General features: G+C 42.1%; 1 protein-coding gene across 1 annotated transcript; it reads right to left on the reverse strand.

The window, feature by feature from the left end:
* Positions 1-1,317: 1,317 nt before the first annotated feature.
* On the reverse strand, positions 1,318-12,813 carry dnai2b (dynein, axonemal, intermediate chain 2b). Its single transcript, XM_006795234.3, has 12 exons — positions 12,486-12,813; positions 10,861-11,022; positions 7,941-8,062; positions 5,405-5,547; positions 5,213-5,326; positions 4,990-5,129; positions 4,796-4,918; positions 2,398-2,621; positions 1,977-2,112; positions 1,751-1,897; positions 1,450-1,671; positions 1,318-1,371 (listed from the first exon to the last, which is right to left on the reverse strand). The coding sequence occupies exons 1-12, from the start codon at positions 12,666-12,668 to the stop codon at positions 1,318-1,320; spliced, it is 1,770 nt and encodes a 589-aa protein (XP_006795297.2). The 5' UTR covers positions 12,669-12,813.
* Between the last annotated feature and the right edge of the window lie 1,588 nt (positions 12,814-14,401).

A 14,401-nucleotide genomic window follows, 5' to 3' on the forward strand; every position in this document is an offset into this window, starting at 1 on the left:
CTCTGCTCACTCTCTTCATCTGTTGGAGTCTGTCTATCAAGGGGCATTAAGATTTATAACTGGCTCGAATCACCACTGTACTTTATATTCTCTGGCTGGTCCTCACTGGCCTTACGCATGATGGTTCATTGGTATCACTTTATCTATAAATCCATTTCTGGCTTACTGTCCTATTATTTATCAGAGCACATGTCACCTCGTTCCCAAGTTATCACAGTCACAAGACTGTCAGAAAACTTGACCTTGAGGTCGTGGTCATTGAGATTTGAACTTGTCCAAGAGGACACCATACCATGCCATTTGATACCATACACCTACGGTATCAATTTGAAGCTCCTACGCCACTTAGTTCTGTGTCAGATTGGTGATCTACCCAGGGTTAACCCTGCCTTGCCCTGTGATAGCTGGTCCAGGAAAAGCAGAAGAGAACTGATGGATGGATGGGTGGAGGGATGGAAACCACTTCAGTCTCAAACATGGTGACATTGCCGGCCAGCCGGCTGCCCTGCAGGATGATGAAAATTGAAGATTTAATCTGGTTAAAGTATTCAGCTTAATCTGATCCTTGATATTCATTCATTGTTGATAACCCTTTAGTGTTCTCAGCAGCTAAGATCCTTTATGAAACTGCAGCTTGTGTTTAAATTAATGTGGCTTTTACAAAGAAACTGCCCATCCAGCAGCTGGTTTATATAGGAACCCAAAGTAAATTCTGGAATAAGAAACGAAGTGCAGTCAGATATAAAAAGACTGAATGTGATAATGATCTGCAGGAAGTTGCGTATAGGATCAGAACTTGTAAACATAACAAGATGATTCTCCACCTGCCAAAGCTGAGACATATCCAAGTCTCAGGGTGTCCACAGCACTGGGTATGAGATGGTTTTCATGACTACATGTGGACTGTTCTCACTCTGATAAGCTTCAACAGCACCACTAAGTTAATTATTTAAAATCTGAGACTTCATTTCATGGAAATTTAGACACCCCATGAACACAGAAGACAGGCAAAATATTATCAATACTGGTATAAAACAGTCCAACACACCCAATGCTTTTTACATTTTTATATTTTTAATTTACATTTAAACTCTATATTGTGTATATTGTGCATTTTGCTATTTATCGTACTGTTTATTTTAATCTTTGTGTGCAGCGCTTTGTGACTACCTGTCTATGAAAAGCACTTAATAAATAAACTTTACTTACTTACAAAGTGCTCATTAAACAGATCACCATTTACTGAACTAAATGTAAAACGGTGACAGAATCTGCTTGAAAACAGTTGCTAACTTTAAAAAAGAAACATGTTTTCCTTCATTCTGATGTTCCTCTTTGTTCTTCATCTTTCTCTTCACAGATATCTTTTTCCTGGAAAACAAATGACCAAAAAGCAGTCAGAACAGAGTTAAAGGAACCAAATGAAAAACTCTTCTTCTTCCTTCTAACCTTCATCACCTCGTCCTTCTTCTCCCTCCTCTTCACCTCTGCCTCCACCAGGCTGTAGAAATCACTTTCAGCTCTAGCAATCAGTTGCTTGGGGTCCTCCTCTCCCTCCTCACGGCCCGCCTCCTCTTCTCTGCTCTGCTCCGAGCGACTCCTCTCCTTTAGACGGACCTCCCTCTGCCGTGCCTCCAGGATCTTCTCGCGCTTAGACTCCCGCTCAAACATCTGTAGAAGTGTTGAGAAACACAGCTGCTCGTCATGCAGTCAGAAGACCTCAGGTCAGTTTGTCATTGTGTCTCCTTACAGCAGCCAGCAGACTCTTTTCATTCTTCTGCAGGTTCGACAGCCCAGAGCAGATCTCCAGCAGCGTGGCCTCACCCAGCTGAGAGCCACAGGCCACCAAGCGCCCGTTGTCCTGAACACTGAGGCTGTACAGAGATTTGTCACACACCTGGAGCCCAAAACACACACTAACATCAGAAACAGCAAGAAACGGCAACATCAGCCAGCTGTAGGACACGCCGGAGCACCTTCAGACTCAGCGTGGGGTCGCTCTGTTTGAACAGGATGTCCCACACATCCAGCACGCCATCCATCTTCACTGTGAAGAAGACAGAAGGTCTGACTGGACTCCAGCAGGCATCTGTCAGGTACGACATCTGATACCTGTGTATCAAAGAGACAAAGAGAAAGATATAGCTGAGTCTGAGCAGGATGACCATCTGGAAGGAAGACCTGGAGGTCATAAGAAAAGATCAAAGAGCAACAATGCATCAATGATGCATTAATGCTTTGTTGCATATTATTTTGTGAAACTTTATGGCATCATTGTGACATCCAAGTGACGAAACATTTCTCCCACTGAAAACTCTACGTCCAGATGAACAGAATCAACTTTTGGGGAAGTTTGTTTTGAATTATTATCAGAGGTTTGCAATCACTGATTCCTACTTGGTCCACATGATGGATGACTCTTTGATGTCCTCAGACCAAATGCGAGCCGTCCAGTCCCCGACAGTGAGGAAGTTTTTGGGGAAGAAAGGGTTTCTCTGCAGGGCGTAGATGGGTCCGTGGTGGCTGTCGTATGTACAGACAATCTTCTCAGCTGGGGTCTTCGCCTTCCTGTTACAGGAGATGACCAGGCCCTGCTCCGTCCCCACCATGAACTTAGTTGGCTGCAGAGACATCAATGACAGAGACTGAAACACCTAAAACTGGTGAAGCCATGATCCTGGGAGGCTCACTTTAGGACAAAACATTGTGAGACAACAATGAGCCTCTAGGACATGCTATACACTGTCTTAAAGAAGCAGCTCTCACAACTTCACAGACAACTCTTTATTGCTCTGGGCAACTATTTGGGCATTATTGAAATTAACTTTTATTTAAATGGTCACCAGGACATAAAACCTGCATGTTTTGAAGTCACCAGGCAAATATGGTTTTAAAAATTCTGAAATGTTTGCCTACTATTCTTCTTCCAGCTGCACCCTTTAGGGGTCTCCACGGCAGGTCACCTGCATGTCTTCCTATCCCAGCATCCTTGTCTGTCACACCAACCCTGTGTGTGTTCTCAATCACTACATCCATGAACCTCCTCTGAGGTCTTTCTATTTTCCTCCTGCCTGGCAGCTCCATCTTCTTCATCCTTTGTCCAGATTTTTTACTCTCCCTCCTCTGCACATGTTCAAACCAGCCTATCTGACGCTGAGCTGTCCATCACAGTTCCTCTTTCAGGAGCTTATCATCTACTTTCTCAAAGTAATTATTTAAAGAGGTTTTAGTATTGGGAGTTATACTTCCACCACCATGTTTCCTGCAGCGTCTCTGTGCCATAATGTATCCAACACTATACAGCAGGTTGATTAAAATCAAATGTTGTTAATTAGCTCCATAAAAATAAAGCTGAATTGAACTGAGCTAATAAAAGTATGACAGCACAGTGCTACAAAACATTTTCCTACAGTAGCAGATTCTACTAAAGATTTCTTAACTGAGCAATTAAAAGGAATGATTTGGAATATCTCGGAGTCTGAGTTGAAGAAAAATTAAACCATGTTGGCCCACAATCTTCAAGGAAAGTGCTTTAAGGCAACAGTTGTTGTGATTTGGCTCTATATAATTGAAACTGAATTGCAAGTTTATCTATATTGGCAGTTCATGACTGAACAAAGAAAATCCTGAAAGAAACCCATCTACTGCAGACCTGATCTGTAGTGTTACATGCTTAAAACCATAACTCAATATGAAGAATGTGAATAAAATTGGAGTTAATTGAAAAAGGATCCATTATAATTTTTTGTTTTATTTATTTTAATTGTATTTTTCTCCTTGTTACTATGTGGAGTGGTATATTCTGATTGTAAATTTGTTGTTTGGTTTGGGTTAGGACCGGAGATAAATGTTAATGTTAGTTTGTTCCCTGATTTTTGGTGCCCACTTGTAATATAAATTGGATTGTAGATAGGGGGCAGAGTTTAATAAAAATATTTTCTTCTTCCTGCTCCTTTTCACACATGGTTGTAGTGCTTTTTGATAGAAAGTGTGGTTGGTTTGTTTGAATTGTTGTACCAAGTGTGAAATAAATAAATAAATGAAATGAAATGTAGTAGATTAGGTACCAATCCTCACATGCATAGTTTCCAAACAAACACAGACAGCAGATGAACATAACACACCACACTGAAGCTCCACACAGCATCATGTAGGATATCAAAGCTGTGGTTTGTTCTACAGAGTGATGCTGCTGAACCCAAGCTGTTTCTACTGCCTGTTCTTCTGTACTCTTGGATTTTGTCCAGAATAAGAAAGTGAAACTGACTATACAAAAGGAGTGAGTGCTCAGGTAAACTTGATCCACCTCACTGCTATAAATTGTCTGCTGTACAGCCATTATGGCTTCAGCTGTTTTTACTCACGACTTTAGTCTGCTTCGAAGTTCAACTTTGAATCAGTAACTATCCACAGAGTGAACACATCCCACTGTCCAACCCTGAATGGATGCAACTATCTATGTATCAGAACATTTTCTATAATCAGCGAACAGATCTTCCTCTTTGTTTAAATGATAATAGGATTCCTCACATCATTTTAAATGTTATCATGGTGCAGGAAGTGGAGTGATCCAGACTGGATGTATCTAGGATCACCCTACACATAGCGCCATCACTGAAACCGAACTACCAGAATGAAGATATCCAGTGTGAAAGGCAGCAGGCAGCAGTGGGGATACCCACAAGTCCACTGTTGGAGCTTACCAAACAGAACCAAACGCATTCAGTAAGAATGATGAAGTTGAAGCCACATTAGTAGAGAACTGTTAAATACTTAAAACGGAAACAGCTCTCACCATGGTGGGCTCAAACTCCAGAGATATAGCCCCTAAAGCTTGGTCCAGGTTCCCCTCCCGGCTTGGGTCCAGGACTAGACACTCTGTGGGCTCAGCTAGCTTGCGGACATCCCACCACAAAACCTGACAGACAGACAGATAAAGGGTTATTTTAAAGGGTTTCAAAGGGTTTGCCAAACCATCTATCAGTCTACCTGTCCATCGGTGGAGGCAGAGAAGGCATCAGTTCCAGTCTTGGACTGCAGCCATATGATCTTGTACACTGGGTCTCTGTGGCTGTGCTCCAAAGAAGAAAACTCCACTGGCTGATTCCCTTTCCGGGTATCCCAGAACGCTAAACAAAACACACGTGTAGGTAAATAAACCTGGTGACAGAGAGAAGCTCACCTCTCTGACTATGTGTAGACCTGAACCCACCAATCTGTCCGTTATAGCTTCCCCCCACCAGAGTGTGGGAGTCTTTGGGGTTGTAGTCCAGACAGACAAGTGGAGACGCTGGCTTCAGCATCATCTCTGGCCTGTTCGGGTTTTCTGAAACAGAAAACATTGTGCAGTGAACATATTGATCCTGATGTGGTGTTAAGTCAATTTGTGGCCTCTCTGACCCACCAATGTCCCAGATGTAGGAGTCTAGGCTTATGTCTTTGGATGATTTCTGGAACTCAAGGCATGAGTAGGCGACCGCCAGCTTCCTGCCCCCATCAGGTTGCCAGGACAGGCTGGTGACAGTACGTTTGATCTCATTAGGATCTCTGAGGACACAGAAAGTACAACAATTACCAACCGGACTGCTGATTGGCCAAGGATCAGACAAGGTGTGTGTGGGTTATAGGCCTAGCATGACATGCTGTGATTTTGACCCAGTGCATGTTTTTGATCTCTCTCCTGCCTTTGTGTGCAGCTGTTTGTCCTCTGCATTTAGGCTGGGACAGCAGAGCTCATCATCATCATCATCATCATCATCGTTTATTTATATAGCACTTTAAAAACACACAAGGCTGAACAATACAAACATAATAGATACCATAAGAATAATAAATACGATAAAATAATAAACATAGCGAAAACAATAAAATATAAGTAAATACAGGTCAGTCAACCACTGAGTCAAAAGCCAGTGAATAAAAATGTGTTTTCAATCTGGATTTAAAAACCAGCACTGATGTCGACTGCTTAATATGAAGAGGAAGATTATTCCAAAGCTTAGCAGCCACGATAGAGAACGCTCGGTCTCCTCTCAGTTTCAGCCGTGATTTGGGGACTGAGAGCAACAGCTGCTTAGCTGACCGGAGCGAACGAGTGGGGACATAGGGCTTGAGCAAATCAGACAAATATGCAGGTGCCAGACCATTTAAAGATTTAAAAACCAATAAAAGAACTTTCAAATGAATCCTAAATTCAATTGGAAGCCTGTGCAGGGAGGGCAGAACCGGAGTAATGTGCTCAAATTTCCTTTTACCAGATAAAAACCGTGCCGCAGCATTCTGTACTAGTTGCAGGCGTGTCAGAGTGCCCAGTCCAACCCCTATTAAAAGGGAGTTGGGGAGCTATCAAACTGACTGAAAGGAAAATAAAGCTGGCAATCATCAGCATATAGATGAAATGAAACTTTGTGTTTACGAAAGCTCCAGTGTTGGCGTCCCTTTGCAGTGTGGTGGCTGTATAAGTTTTGATGATTTACTCATGCTCTGTGGAGAGGAGTGTATTTGCTTTCATTTAACATTTTTGACATTTGTTTAGCAATTATCTTCTAGGTTTTGTCTTTTTTCTCTTTTAGTTAAGATTCATTTTGTTTTCAGCTACTTCCCCAGATACCCCAGACACTGCAAGAGGGCACATCAGGAGGGATATTATGTACCTTATGTCAACCCAGTGATTTATAACTGAGCACATAATAAGAGAAATAGCAAAGTTAATGACAGTCATAATTTTTATGAAAATCATAAAATTATGACATCTGATCACTCAGGAATAATCAATTATGAAATGCCCAAAAATCTGATCATGAAAATATGGCGATGGAAAAGGCTGATGAATAGGATGTTTGAGATAGAAATTAAAGTTACGGAATAATATTTCATATTGGTGGGCTGTTGTCATTTTAAACAAAAAGGTTTAGCTTTTGACAAAACAGGGCCACCTATTTAGACAACAGTTTATTGGGGGGCTGTGTGTGTGTGTTGGGGGGGGGGGGGGGGATGTGTTATATCACAATAAAAAGGGCATTTTTGGAACAATAGAGAGCTCTGAGGAAGGCGGGAGCTGGAGGCTGCATGCTCCGCTGAAAGCATTGTTTTATTTGTGTTTGGAAAATCAGAATCAAAGTCAGACTTACACACGCTCCACCACAACACGAGGTGATTGTATCGGATCAAGGACCCCCCAAGAGAGTCAGGTGTGTCTTCACACATCAGCCAGTGTGAGCAAAGATTAAATTCTCTCTGACTCACGGTGCCAACCCCAAGCTGGGGCTCTTCCCTGCTCCACCAATAAAGCCATTTAAAATAGAGGTGGCCCAACCCTTTACCAATGACTTTGATTATGATTTTCCTTTTTTGAATTAAACAAACACAAATAAATCAGAATCAGTGAGACTTTATTTATCCCCAAGGGGCAATTAACATACAACAGAGCAGCATGACGTTGAAAATAAGGACAGGGCATAAACAGGAAATAAGAATGAGATAATAAATACACAGAATATATAGTATATACACAGTTTTAAAATTACAGAGTTTTAAGAATAAAAAAAATAAAAAATAGTAGGGAATGCAGCCTCCAGCCCACCCCCATCACCTTTCTATTATGGTTACACACACACACACACACACACACACACACACACACACACACACACACACACACACACACACACACACACACACACACACACACCAGGTGGCCCACCATTATGAATTATTATTCCATCATTTTAATTTCTATTTCAAACATCCTATTCACCAGCCTATTCCATCACCATATTTTCACGAGTTTCGGGCATATGATTATTGATTGTTACAGAGTTATGAAATATTATAATTTTATGATTTTCATTAAAAAAAAATATGACTGTCATTAATTTTTATTACTTCTCTTATTGGAATCAGTCACTAGAGTGAAAATGTAACCCTTGTGTCAGCCATACCTGAAGATATTGACGGTCTTGGCTGATGGTGGCTCCTGAATTTCCTCCACCACCTCCTCATCCTCGAAACACTCCTGATAGATGTCCACAGCATTGTTCTGTCTGATGCAGTGCTCCATGACCTGGACAAAATGATACCATTAGAATGAGATCATAGAATGAGCCAGAAACACTCACTGATTGGTTTATTGGTTTGTATCATCATACACAGACATTCAGCTAATCAAATCCCAAATGTCACAGTCTGTTATGTACTCTTCTGCTGTGCAAGGCAAAATCCAGGGGTGAGGCTGTGGGTTCAGGGGACAGTTCTGGGGAAGACTGGCCAGCATGGCTGGCAGTCACTTTCTAATCATGCCCCACCTACTTCAGTAGCAAGCTGGGACCAGGAGACGAGAGCTGCGAACCTCCATGTACTGCAACAATTTGTGAAGGGGCTCCCGGCAGGAACAGCGGAGTGGGTCCACTGATGTCGGTGCGTGAGCCTCAAACTTTCTATAACACTGGCCAAAGACCAGTGGAAATTAAACAAAGGGGCAAAATATATACACTAAAGGCTGCGAATGGCTTCTTCGTAAGGCACACCTTAATTTTGGGAACAGGTTGGTGCATGATGTCTGTGCTGCGCTCAGTGGTGACACGAGGTCATCCAACACTGACCATTGGAAGGAGGAAACAGCTGGGCCTGTAATTTGCTCCATAGAAGAATTTTCACCAGAGAAGTCCCATGACGATACTCTACGCTCAGATTTTGACCAAGTGATATAAATTAATGGTGCGTCCTGACAAAGCACTAACATTTTATTTTGTGATTATCAGGGATAGATTATACCAACTGAATTGTAAGGCTTGCACAGAGCAAGCACACTCCCAGTTGATGGTGCCAAAAAGCTGGTGGGAAATTATTTTCCAGGTGGCTCATTACTAGACTTGTAGTCAAGACTGCCTAAACCAAGACCAAGACAATACCAAGACCAGAGGGTATCGAGACCAAGACAAGAACAAGACAGACCGAGTCAAGACCAAGACAAAGTCGAGACGAGACCGAGACAAAAAAAGTCTTTAAACTGCAGCCAGATGCTGCTTCGTTTACGGTTGTCAGGCATATTTATGTGTTTTTGCGACGCACTCGTACACAGCCCTCCTCACCACTGTCTACTGTCTCACTCACTTACTGAGAGGACAGGCACACGCTCCACTTGACTGTCGCGTCTCTCACCCTCTCTGTTTTTCACATAATGATATTATCCTATATCCTCGCATGTGATTGGCCACAATATGGAGGGATTGGAGCATAGCTAAGCCACTGTGTGAGAGCTGAGCAGCTAAAGGAAATTAAGTGAGGAGCCGGCTCTCGCTCAATGGGAGTAGACTCTTCTGATTCACTACAAAGCACTCTCTAAGCACAGCTCTTAGAGCTGATGCTTTTGCGCGTGACACATTATCGAATGTTACGTTGTGTGTCATGGATACTGTTGACTCCAAATCTCCCGACCACTATGTCGATCTGAGACAGCAAGACCGAGACAGCGAGACCAAGACAAGACCGAGGGATCCGAGACCAAGACAAGACCAAGACTAAAGTCCGTCGAGACAAAGACAAGACCAAGACTAAAGTCCGTCGAGACAAAGACAAGACCAAGACTAAAGTCCGTCGAGACAAAGACAAGACCAAGACTAAAGTCCGTCGAGACAAAGACAAGACCACGTAAAAGTGGTCTTGAGACATCCAACTCTACTCATTACAAACCAATGGCTGGTTACATGGGATATGAAAAAACTTCCTGCCCGGAATATCTGCTGGTAAACCAGCCAGCCATTCTGAGAGCATCTTTGCACCTTACTATTAATGAAGGTTTCATTTGAGCACATTGGCATGGACCCCGTCAAACCATTTCAGTAGAGTTCATGTGGGTATTGCTTTGTATTAGTTCTGGTGGATTATGCAATGCAATATCCCAAAGCACTGACCATTTCTGCAAGAGTGTGGCGCAAGCGCTGTTTCAGACTCTTTGATCACAAGGATGAAAGCAATTGGGATCCCAGGTTAGACCATCTGTTGTTCAGATTGTACAGACTGCCCCAGGGCTCCACAGGATTTTCTCCCTTTGAGTTGCTGTTTGGCAGGAAGTCCCAGGAAGTGTTGGAACTAATTAAGGAAAACTGGGAAGAAGGTCCATGCCCAGGAAAAAATTAAATTCAATATGTTCTAGACCCAGGGACGGTTCTAGGGGTAGGGCCACAGAGGCACTGACCCAAGCTGAAATTTGATTGGCCCCCTGAAGTGCCCTTTTCCTGTCACTAATCTGTCCTTTGGACAAAAACGACAATCACATTACAGGTGGATATAAATCCAAGTCCAAACACCAGTGGCGCTCATAAGCCAAATAGGAATTTCCAGCAATGTTTAGAAGGAGAAGAAAATTTGAACAATTCCGTGGGAAAAGCTTTTCAACCGACAACTGATTTGAGTGCATGTTGAGGAGTTTATTGGTAAGCGCAGATCAGTCCATGTATGATTTCTTTGCTCTGCCTAACAAAAAGTCTGTGGCTATGCGAATATATCACCTATCATCAGTTATTGGACTGATCATAGTTGGAAAATTTTTACATATCGCCCAACCTGTGTAACTGAACAGGAAAAAGTTAAAGGCATTTACCACTTGAGTAATAATTCCAACGGAAGGTTTCTACTTTTATCTGTTTGTTACTATGGGCTACACAACATCCATAAACAACATGCATCCATTCAATATTGATCCAGCCAACCAACATGCATTAACCTAAACATCCATATAGCCAGCAACTGGCCCGCCAACATTCATTTACCCAACCAACATGCATCATCCCAAACATCCATCCAACCAACGTGCATAATACTAAGACTGCGGTAGACTGCTGTGATTCATTTGAAACTTACGCTGCCCAGCTGCAGAACACTGTTGATGTAGCTCTCATCCTTTTCCACCTTCTTTCTTACACGGATCGTTTGTTCCATCTCAGCAGGATTGATGTCTTTGGGCCACCCCCCCTCCATGTGGTTTATTCCACAGCTTCCGGTCTCAAAGCGCTCTGTGTTCACCTGAAAACAACAAGTAACACCTGAGCTTCACACAGACAGGCAATTCACATGGTGTACTGTTGCCCAGTAGGTAAAGCAGGTCACTAATCAGAAGATTGGTTGTTCAATCCCAGGCTACTCCAGGCTGCAGCTCTTGGGCAAGATACTTAACCCTGAATTGCTTTCTGGTGTATTCATTGCATGTGAACATCTTTAGATGTTAGATTAAAAAAAAGGTGCTTTTATGAATCGGTGAATGAGACATATTGTGTATATAAGAACCAGTCCATTTACTGTGTATATAATTTCAACCCATCTGGCAATCCAGTTCAAGATGTGTGTAGGTGATCAGTTACTGCAGTCTCGCACTCGTAACACTCATTTTAGTTATTCTCAAGAGTGGTTGGAGCACTCTAACTGTTCCATAATAGCCCAAAACTAACAAGATAACTCTAGACTATTCACATTTCTCTGTGTAAAGAAGGATAATCTGACAGTGTCCACAATTAATAAATAATTTCTAAAACTCATCAATAGCCTGAGATGTTTTCAGAAAAATAGAACATCTCCATTTTTACAACCTACAAAGAAACACTGCAGTAGAAAATGAGAGGAAACCATCAGCATCGTGCTCACAGTCTGTGATGGGCAGGAAATTAATTCTCCCAAGGGGCCACATAACAAACTGGGACTGAGAAGTTCTGGCAGATCACGGTAACATATTGTGGTCTTGTACCTCTATTCAAACTTTTTGGAATGAAGTAATAAGTGACTTTTTTAAAGTTTTGTTTCCTGCTGCTGCTCGTGCACTGGTAAAAAAAAAACCCAAAACAACCCAAAGGCCCACCTCAGTGCATGCTTGTTGCTTATAGAAAACAACCCTACAGTTCGTCCTGGCTGTCTTGCAAAGACAAACAACAAGAACAAAACAAAACATTAAGCAACATTTTAACAAATAGCTCCAACCCCCCCTCAAATGCACTTGATAAAAGTGAAGAAAAACATATCTTCACTAATATTATAGTGATTTTTCTATGTCACTCCTCCAGTCCTACTCCTGTCAAAGTACCCTTGGGCAAGATTCTGAACCCTGAGTCGATGCATCGCTGGAGAGTGAGTGTGTAAGTGAATTGATCATGCCCTTTATTTAATGTGCATGAATAGCTATAAAGTAGTGCTTACATGAATGCGTGACTACGAGGCAGACACTTGTAGCAGGAAGCGCTCTGAATGTTCAAACTGGATACATGGATAATAAAGTACTGGAGGAGTTCAAAGCTCTGACCTGCTGTACAGCACCAGTAGTCAAAAGCACAGCTCCCTCAGAAATCAACTTTTTTATTATTAAACTATATTTATTAAACTTTAAGTGTTACGGCTTCGCTTGGAAATCAAACGCACACATGAGACAGTAGGTAAAAATGAGCTAAAGCTGGTTTCCACGCGTGTGGCTGCAGGTCATGTGTCGCTGGGATGAGGCTCACCTGGTGCTCTGACGTCTCCCAACATGCCTGCACCGCCTGGTCCCGGGGGCTCTTCTGGATGAAGCTGAGGGTCAGGCTCGGGTCCGGGGGGAGATCCAGCAGCAGCTCAGCAGGCCGATCCGAAAACAGACACTGACGGCCGAACTCGCTGCGGAGCTTCGAGTAAACATGAACGATCTCCATACTGCCGCTAAAACACCGAGAACTCACCGAAGAGCCAGCTCCAATCGTCCGTTACAGTAATCTCAATTTCGCTCTGTAAACAGGAAACAAACTCGGTTCAGTTTGTTGTTTCCTAGCAACGCTGTGAAAAAGACAGCATCCTAGCAACAAGGACAGGGGTGGGAAATATACAGTATACAGAAGTGCAAATATTTCCTTTCTGTACTTAAGTAGAATTTTAAAAATATCTGTAATTTAATTGAGTATTGAGGGTTTTTTCTGAATACTTTTTACTTTTACTCCATATATATTTTAAGCAAATATCTGTACTTTCTGCTCCTTAAATTTTCAATAAAGCCTCTTTTGGTCTAACGCAGGGGTGTCCAACTCCAGGCTTCAAGGGCCAGTGTCCTGCAGGTCAACACACCTGAATCAAATGATTAGTTCATTACAGGCCTCTGGAGAACTTCGGCTGTGTCCCATTTCAGGGTCTGCACGCTTGAAGTACGCGCACTACGTACTACGTACGGTGCGTACTATAAGTACGAGAAGTGCGGAAGTGAGAGGCTTGTGAAATGGGACGGTATATGCTTCGTCGCGCTGTTCAGGTTGCCTAGCAACCATGATACTAACCGTGAGACACGTTACATACAGCTTTGTTTGACAGAAATGAAGGAGAAAATTGTTTTGTTGGTCATTCATTTTTGTCATGACATCACTTTGATTAGTTGAGTATCTGAGGCTGAGACCACAGGACTGTAAAACATGATTGTTGGGCTTAATTTCTGTACTGAACAGTCATTTAAGAGTAGCTAGTAAATAATAATTAGTTAATGTTGTTCATGAGACTAAAGTCATCTCACTATGGTAATGTAAATATAATATGGCCAATATTATAGTATTGTCAGATTATTATGATATATATATATATATATATATATATATATATATATATATATATATATATATATAATCTATATCACTGACTTTCAGCTTGTTGTGTTTGTGGATATATGACTGACTTTAATTATCCATAAAATCATCAGATTCTCTGTAAGATTAAGGTCGACTATATGTATATTTAGAAGTAGAGGCTTTAAAACCAAGTTAATGCTGAAAGTACAAACATCACTAGTGTCACATAACTTTGCCGACATGTGGCCAACAGCAATGTTGTAATGTTCTTCATTATTAAACATTCGCACATGAATAAGTGACGTCATATTCAGTACTTACTTTTGACAGTTCACTTTTCGGCCGCTCCCTTCTGCCGTATTTTGCGGCAAAATTAAGAATTATGAATTGTGGGATATATGGGACCACGAAGCGTGCACCGGACCACGCTTGATATTTGGGGAAATCGACGGCGCATTTGGAGTATGCATTTCAAGTACACTTCGAATTGGGACAGCCGTCGTCGCGTGGCGGTGACGTAACCGCACTTAAAATGCGTACTTCAAGCGTGCAGACCCTGAAATGGGACACAGCCACAAAATGTTGTTCCAGGATCAACATTGCAAGTGACTAATCAGAATGTTGTGACGTCATACTTTTGCGACTTCGGGAAAAACCGCCGTAAAACCCTAACCCTTTAATAAACTTTGATAAACACTAAGCAGAATTGATATTGTCCTTGCAACATTGGAATTTCATAAATGCACGAATGGCTTGGCGCGCCAAAGAATATCGTCACAACAATGTGGTTGATCCTGTTGTTCCAGGATCAACCACATTGTTGTGACGATATCAGATCA

Source organism: Neolamprologus brichardi, chromosome 22 (genome assembly GCF_056152115.1).
Source record: "Neolamprologus brichardi isolate AB-2024 chromosome 22, ASM5615211v1, whole genome shotgun sequence".
NCBI classification, from domain to species: Eukaryota; Metazoa; Chordata; class Actinopteri; order Cichliformes; family Cichlidae; genus Neolamprologus; species Neolamprologus brichardi.

Excerpts from the sequence above, each read along its gene's own strand:
- dnai2b (XM_006795234.3), bottom strand. The coding sequence starts at position 12,668 with ATGGAGATCGTTCATGTTTACTCGAAGCTCCGCAGCGAGTTCGGCCGT. Across the intron at positions 5,327-5,404 it reads CTCCTACATCTGGGACATTG|AAAACCCGAACAGGCCAGAG; the intron begins GTGGGTCAGAGA and ends TTTCTGTTTCAG. Across the intron at positions 5,130-5,212 it reads AAGCTATAACGGACAGATTG|CGTTCTGGGATACCCGGAAA; the intron begins GTGGGTTCAGGT and ends TGTTTTGTTTAG.